Source organism: Alexandromys fortis, unplaced genomic scaffold (genome assembly GCF_014885135.2).
Source record: "Alexandromys fortis isolate MF-2015 unplaced genomic scaffold, M_Fortis_MF-2015_v1.1 scaffold_159, whole genome shotgun sequence".
In the NCBI taxonomy this organism is placed as follows: domain Eukaryota; kingdom Metazoa; phylum Chordata; class Mammalia; order Rodentia; family Cricetidae; genus Alexandromys; species Alexandromys fortis.
Window position 1 is genome coordinate 2,421,440 of NW_026068031.1, and position 8,157 is coordinate 2,429,596.

The window sequence follows — 8,157 nt, forward strand, 5'->3', positions numbered from 1 at the left end:
TTCCACACCCCCAAAGGTTTTATGGACTGAGTCCTCATTGGTTTGAGGACACCGTGGTTCCTACCTTCTTATGGCAATGAAGATTGAACCCAAGGCTTGTGCATGGAGGGCTAGCTCTCAGCTGCTGAGCTATCCCACTCTCCCTTAGAGGGCAGCGGTTTTAAAGAAACTTGAGAGGTTGAGGAGCACATCTGCTGCCCGGCACAGCATGTGACTGACAACTGCAGTTATAGGAGAAGAAGTGAGCAACATGGACTGGCCGTGCCTGCTACATAACGCAGTCCAGTAACTATGTGCTAGATGGCTGTAAGTAAATCTGTAACTGCTGCACAAGAAAGCATGTGCAGTGGCTCCTTCTTTCTGTGAGATCCACATGGCAGACTCTACCGCCCTTAGGTTGAATTATTTGAAACTTATTTCCTGCCATTATTCCTTAGACACTATGTAACGATTTAGGAGCATTTGTACAGTGCTTGTGTTACACTTAGGGACATAAGTATTCTGGATGTGATCATATTGTTTTAAAGATTTTCAGACTATATGCCAATTCCACACCATTTTATATCAAGTACGTAAATCATAGCAGTTTGGGGGTCCAGCAAATGACTGTAATATCAAAATCATTACAATACCATGGCTGAGCTCCCCTTCTTAGAATGTAAGTCGTAGCACTTTAGTTACAAACTATTTACTGGTTAAATCTAAAACTGATAAAATATTTAAAGCAAAAACACATCTAACTTTCTGATATTTTTTCAAATGAATGAGGATTCTTCTAGTAAAGAAACTATATTTGGGTTTCTGTTAATATGATAGGCACACAGCTTTAGTGTTTCAAATTTGATAAAATAGTAACATTGGGACTATAATTTTTAACAACGATAATCATAAAAATATGTAATAATGAGACCACCTGTTATAAATCGTTCAATGAACTTACATTTCTTATGCCCTTAACTGTATTTAAAATAAAGTACCTTAATTTATTATCGTTGTGTTCTGACTCTTTTATTTATTTTATTTTGTTTTTTCGAGACAGGGTTTCTCTGTGTGACTGTCCCAGAACTCACTCTATGGACTAGGCTTGGCTCGAACTCATAGAGATTTGCCTGCCTCTACCTCCTGAGTGATGGGATTCAAGGCATGCACCACCACTGCCTGGCTCTTAATTTTATTTTTTAAAAAGGCAATCAAATCCTGGTATTTTGTTTTTTACTCTCACAAACATTGGCTGTTTATTTCAGTTTGGACAGGAATATCCTCCATGGTTCCTGTGTTAAAGACTGGCTTGGGGAATGATCATATCTCTAGGACTCTGACCTAATCAATGACTTGATCCTCTGTTGGATTCCTGATGTGATGACATTATTGGGAAGAGAAGCCTCGCTGGAGAAGTGCGTCATGGAGGCACTCCATTAAGAGACGCAGCTTGTCCTGCCCGCTTCCATCTCTTTCTGCTTCCTAACCGTAAATGCTTTGCTCCTGCATACCCTCCCACCATGATGCGCTCGCTCACAGGCCAGGCACCTGTGACGTCAGTGATGACACTAACCCTCTGAAATCAAGCCAAAGTTAATGTGCCCTCCTTTTAATGTGTTTCTCTAAGAAATTTGTCACTGAAATGCAAAGTGTCCCTTCTGTTCGTCACCAATGGTGTGCTGGTCTCTGAATATTGGCCAGTCTGAAGGTAAATGTGCTCTTCGTTTTAAAGGTAAGGAAATGCATCCTATGGAAGTTTCTAGCAGTCAGCGTGGAGGTACAGCTCAGCAGCCTCCAGTCTCCCCTCTCTGTATGAAGCTACAGTCCTTAATCTGTCTTTCCTCATTTTATTTATTCACAAAGCCAGCTGTCCGTCAATGTCTGCCATGTCTCACGCAACATGAATGCACATGTGTGTGGAGTTCATCCATGTGCTGTGAATTCTCTCATGCCCATCCAGAAGCTCTCCAGGACAGTAGCCAAAGATCTGGGAGAGAGGGATGCTCTTCTCTCACTCCTGCAGACTTGTTACAGAATTTCTGGGTTTGTGGCAGGCTGCAGCAGGAGGAGGATGTTAAAAAGCACCGTGTGTATAACTTACCTAAAAGAGTGGGTCAGGAAACATGCTGAAGACCTGGTTCCTGCCAGGCATAGTGCTTCATAACTGCAATCCCAGCATTCAGGAGGTGGAGGCAAGAGGATCACTGGGGAGAGATACATGGATGACAGCCAGTCCTTAACATCACACAACTTTTGTTAGAGGTGTGTGTGTGCCTACATGCGTGTGTGCGTGCATGTGTATGTGTTCCCACTTTCCTCTGTTTTTCCTTTAAATTAGAAGTTCCAAGATAGGCAGAAAAAAAAAAGAAAGAGAAAATGGGGAAAGTTTAAGCCTTGGAGCAGCTATAGCAGACACAATAGAAGTGAAGCTTTCAGTATTCGGAAGTTGAAGCGAAATTGTTTCGCTCTATCCTGAATGTTCAGTAGCCTGGACTCAGGTCCAACATTGACACACCCGAGCGTTCACACAGGATGCTTCAGTTGCTTCCATGCCAAGAATGCAGCCTCGTAGATTGAAAAGAAAAGACAGGGACAGCTGCATCCTTGCAACCCGTCACTCAGGGCATCCAAGAGGCAGATGCAGGACAGCTGGCAACCTGAGAGGATGGTGGATGGGCATCCTAAGCTGTCTTCCCCTCATCTGCAGCCATCAGATGATACAGGGATGGGGAACCAAGGCAGCCGATCTCAAAGGCTCATCTTGTCCTCTGGCCAGGGCATTGCCTGGCCTCTCAGATTCTATGTTTCCCTCACTACCTTTGCTCTATGCAGCGGGGCAAGGTTCACATACACCAAAGTCACTGAGTCCTGCATTCCCCAGGTCAGTGTGTGGGTGATGAGATTTAAGGTTAACAGAAGTGTGTCTGTGATGGACTGTACTGTGGGTGTGCAGCTCCCCCTGACAGAATGAAGGGCAAATGTCTCTGTAATACAGAATATGAAGTGCCTAGCAAAATCCCATGCAAATCAACACCTGAAAATTGAGTCTTTGCTGAAAGATGTAAAAGACTATTGGGAAAACCAGCACCCAAACCCGAAAAACATGGCAGCAGTCAGAGCCACAGACTCAAGATTAATCACACATATCCAGTGACCAAAGACAATTTAGAGAAACATTCTCACTAGTGGCCATGATCAAAATCACTGATGACAAATAATGCTGGAGAGGCTGTGGGGTAAAGGGAACAGTGCTGCATTGCTGGTGAGAGTGCAAGCTGGTACAGCCCCTTGGGATATTAGAATGGTTATTTCTCAGAAAGTTAGGAAACAACCTTCCTCAAGACCTAGCAATACCACTTTTGGGCATATACCCAAAGGATGCTCAATCAATCACAAGGACATGTGTTCAACTATGTTCATAGCAGCATTGCTTGTCATAGCCAGAACCTAGAAACAATGTAAATGTCCCTCAACCGAAAACTGGAAAAGGAAAATGTGGTATATTTACACAATGGAATAATAACAGTAGAAAAAATAATGACATCTTGAAATTTGCAGGCAAATGAATGGATCTAAGTCGTAAGGAGGCCACTTGTTCATTTCCCAGCCGCCCAGACTTCCGAAATAATCACACAGAAATTATATTATTTAAATCATTACCTGGCCCATTAGCTCTAGCTTCTTATTTGCTAACTCTTATGTCTTAATTTAACCCATCTCCATTAATTTGTTCATCACACGAGGTCATGGCCCATCAGCAAAATTTGAGCACGTCTGTCTCTGGCAGTGGCTCCATAGCTTCTTCTGACGCCACCCTCTTTCTCCCAGCATTCACCCTAACTTTCCCTGCCTAACTAAGTTCGACCTTGCTATAGGCCAAGCCAGTTTCTTCATTCATTAACCAATAAAAGCAACACATACAGAAGGACCTCCCACACCAGATCTAGAAAACATCATATTGAGTAAGGTAATCCAGAAAGACAAATATCATATGTACTCACTAATAAGTAGTTTTTAGATATAAATCAAAGAAAAACAGCCTACAAATCACAATCCCAGAGAACCTAGACAACAATGAGGACCCTAAAAAAGACATACATGGATCTAATCTACATTGGGAAATAGGAAAAGATAAGATCTCCTGAGTAAATTGGGAGCATGGGGACCTTGGTAGAGGGCTGAAGGGGAAGGGAAGGGAGAGGAAGGGAGGAGAGCAGAGAAAAATGTAGAGCTCAATAAATTCAATTTAAAAAATATTCTCACTAGCATGCTCACACTTGGTATCTGAGAATACTGTATACCAATTTAGAAGAAAGAAATAAGATGATCTTAGGATTTTTTCCTAAAGATTACCATGCAGAAAATATATTTTAAAAATCAAGGCACACCCTTAAAAATCACAAAGCACACCCTGTTTTCCTTACAGATCTGTGGTAGCTGAGGTGGACAAACTCTGAAACACTGGAAGGTTCACTTCACTTGAATTTAGGATAACAGAAATAATGAAAAGGAAATGTCCCAACAAAGCTTCCAAGTCATTTGCACTCAGGAGGGATGTAGTGTGTTTCAGCAAACCTGTCTCTGATGTACCAGAACTGAAGCCAAACATGGTAGATGCCAGGAGACCAGAGAAAGAAAGAGACGGTTCCAGAAGCAAACCGGATAAAATTTCCTAGGGACGTACAGACAGAAACATGTCTTGAGCAGCAACATGACAGGAAGATTGATGTGGGATTCCCCTCTGTACGTTGTGAATACCATTGGTTAATAAAGAAACTGTCTTAGGCCTGCACAGGGCAGAATAGAAGTAGGTGGGGAAACTAAACTCACAGAGATCTGCCTGCCTCTGCCTCGTGAGAGCTGGGACTAAAGGTGTGCACCACCACCACCCAGCCTGGATCTTGTTTTAGAAGGACATGACCACACAATTGTGTGTATAAGTTCTCTTTACCCAATTGACCTGTTCTCGTATGTAGTTTGCTATGTTTCAAAGTGTCTCTCAAAGCTTGTGTGGTAGAAACTTAACCACTGCTAGGTAGAACCTTAGGGAGGACTCTGTGCTGGTAAACAGAGTGGGTTATAGCAGGTGTGGGTTATCTTTAGCTTTTCTCTTTGAAGGCTGAGTTTAGCCATTTTGTTTTCTTGCATGCTTTGTCTGTGGGTTTGTTTAAAACAGGACCTCTCTATGTATCCCACGCTGGCTTTGAATTATATTGATCCTCCTGTTTCTGGGTCATTACACCCAAATTTGAGTGCTGTTTGCTTTCAGCTACCGAATGACATATGACCAAAATACTGCCTTCCCACTTCAACTTGGACTTTCCAGAACTCAAAACTATCAGAAATTCCTTCATTGCCAGGCGTTAGTGGCACACGCCTTTAATCCCAGCACTTGGGAAGCTGAGGCAAGTGGATTTCTGTGAGTTCGAGGCCAGCCTGGTCTACAAGAGCTAGTTCCAGGACAGGTTCTAAAGCTACAGAGAAACCCTGTCTTGAAAAAGAAAACAAAAACAAAAATCTGCTATAAATTATTTAACGTTACATATTTCCCCAGAGAAGCAAAATTAGCCTAAAATGAAAGTAAGAGTTGTTTGTTTTACAAAAACACTGCTACCTAATCTACACAAGGGCCGGACTTTGCCCCATCTTCTTCACCTAGTGTCTGTGTCTCTACCAATCCACGTGAGCAGAATCTCGTGGCCTGACTTGACCCCACTGCTACTCTGACCTCCCCTGTCAGTCTGCAGACACCAGCTCGTTTTCTGTCTCTGGTTTCCCTGAGAGGCGCGACCGACGGCTTGGGATCTCCCAGAGACCGACCAGGACGGCTCCACAGCAGGCCAGGCTCCGCTCCGGACTCGCGTGGAGCTCCCCAAGGCCTCTGGTTCCAGCTCCAGTCCTGGCATAATGGCGACGCTGAGCCTGGAGCCCGCGGGCCGCAGCTGCTGGGACGAGCCGCTGAGCATCGCCGTGCGCGGCCTGGCCCCCGAGCAGCCCGTCACGCTGCGCGCCGCCCTGCGCGACGAGAAAGGCGCGCTCTTCCGCTCCCACGCGCGCTACCGCGCCGACCCCCACGGCGAGCTGGACCTGGCGCGCGCGCCCGCGCTGGGCGGCAGCTTCGCGGGGCTCGAGCCCATGGGGCTGCTCTGGGCCATGGAGCCCGATCGGCCGCTCTGGCGCCTGATCAAGCGCGACGTGCAGACGCCCTTCGTGGTGGAGCTGGAGGTGCTGGACGGCCACGAGCCCGACGGCGGGCGGCTGCTGGCGCGGGCGGTGCACGAGCGTCACTTCATGGCTCCCGGGGTGCGGCGCGTGCCCGTGCGCGAGGGCCGTGTGCGCGCCACGCTCTTCCTGCCTCCAGGTGAGCAGCCCTCCCTGGGGAGCCAGGTTCAGGGCCTGGCCCTTTCTAACCCTGTCTACCATTTGTCTCTGGGCTTTCTCCTTTTCTTACTTCTGTATATCTTACTTTCACTCTTACTCTGTGGGTGGCCATGTGGCTGTCCCTCAAAGTCCTCTTCTCCTACTTCTTGCTTCCTCATGGGCATCTGTGTTTCCTTCCAATTCTAATATCCGGTGTGGTAGCTTGAATGTAATTGGCCCCCATAATCTCAGAGGGAGTGGCACTATTAGGAGGTGTGACTTTCTTGGAGTGGGTCCTGCTTTGTTGGAGGGAGTGGGGGTGGGTTTTGAAGTTTGCAGTGCTATGATACTGCCTAGTAACTCAGTCCACTTCCTGTTGCCTGTAAGATGTTCTAGCACATCTCAGTTGGGTGTGGTGGCACATGTGCTTAATCCCGCACACAAGGAGCAGGAAGAGCTCTGTAAATTCAAGGGCCAGCTTGGTCTACAGAGTGAGTTCTAGGACAACCAAAGATACACAGAGAAATCTTGTTTCTGGAAAGATGGCTCAGTGGCTAAAAGCATGGATTGTTCTTGTAGGGATTATGGGTTCAATTCCCAGCACCCACTTGGCAGCTCACAACTATCTCTAACTCCAGTTAGAGATATCTGACTATCTCTTCTGGCATCCTTGGGTACCAGGCACACAAGTACTATACATAAGCATGCAAGCAAAACATTATTTCACATAAAATAAGAACCTTTAAATAATGTTATAAAAAATTACAAGACTTGGGACAGAATTTACAGACATTACATAAGATGTAGAATTCCTTTAAAGATTTTTTTACAGGTTTACCAATGGAGGACTTTCATTACATAATAGCTGAGAGATCAAATGATCATATTTTTACTACAGGCATCAAAAACAGATTTGGGGTGATTTATGTAAGAACATATTTACAGGTCATAGATGTGAGAAAACAATCGATAAGGATATCAGAAAATAGTAAACTACCTCTCCCTCTTCTGTCACTCAGAAGCTATGGGCCCCTCTGTCGTAATATCCAAGGAGGTCTTCTCTGAGTAGGAGAGGAGGTTTGGATTCCTTTAACTTCTCTTCCTTGCTCCCATTTACATGAAAAAAAAATTCTTGAATTCATTTGAGGACTACTGGCTTTGTTTTTGTTGTTCCTAAGGAAATGGACCCTTTCCTGGGATCATAGACCTTTACGGAGTTGGAGGTGGCCTTCTGGAGTATCGAGCAAGTCTGCTGGCTGGGAAGGGCTTTGCTGTCCTGGCTCTGGCCTATTATAAGTACGATGACCTCCCCAAGAGCATGCGCATCATCCACCTGGAGTACTTTGAGGAAGCTGTGAACTACCTGCTCAGTCAACCTCAGGTTGGTTGTTATTTTTGTCTTTTGGTTTAGAAACTATGGTCCTAAAACACCCACCCACCAAGAAGCATTGTGAGACAATCAAATCTTCATTTTCAAAGTAGAAATCAAAGTAAATTTGTGAAGTGGGTGATATTTCAGGGCATTGATCTGGTCAGGCAGTCTGAGGATGAAATACATCAGATAGAACTGAGGTCTTGTGGTATCCTAGAAAGGGAGCCTTCTGGGACACGGGCACATTCAGCACATGGTAGAAGATACCAGGTTGAACAGGTGACTCAGCCATTAAGATCACTTGTTGCTCTTCCAGAGGACCAGAGCTGGGTTGCCAGCACCCAGGTCAAGTGGCTTCTAATTGCCTGTTCTTCCAGCTCCAGGAAGTAGGAGTCAATCTTCTGGCTTCTGAGTGTAGCTGTGCACACACAGACAAAGTCAGGGAA

At 45.3% G+C, this 8,157-nt stretch overlaps 1 protein-coding gene across 12 annotated transcripts in view; it reads left to right on the forward strand.

The window, feature by feature from the left end:
• LOC126515168 (acyl-coenzyme A thioesterase 1) overlaps nucleotides 1-8,157 on the forward strand; it is a 151,052-nt gene that overhangs the window by 115,890 nt on the left and 27,005 nt on the right. For 2 of the 12 annotated variants that reach the window (XM_050164601.1, XM_050164613.1), the window contains one exon: nucleotides 7,518-7,720. The exons of 7 other annotated variants lie outside the window; for them this stretch is intronic. In XM_050164601.1, coding sequence (XP_050020558.1) covers nucleotides 7,518-7,720 — 203 coding nt within the window. Of the gene's footprint in view, nucleotides 1-5,655; nucleotides 6,341-7,517; nucleotides 7,721-8,157 lie in introns of those variants that run through there. 3 more of the 12 variants (XM_050164600.1, XM_050164612.1, XM_050164611.1) reach the window with 3 other exon arrangements.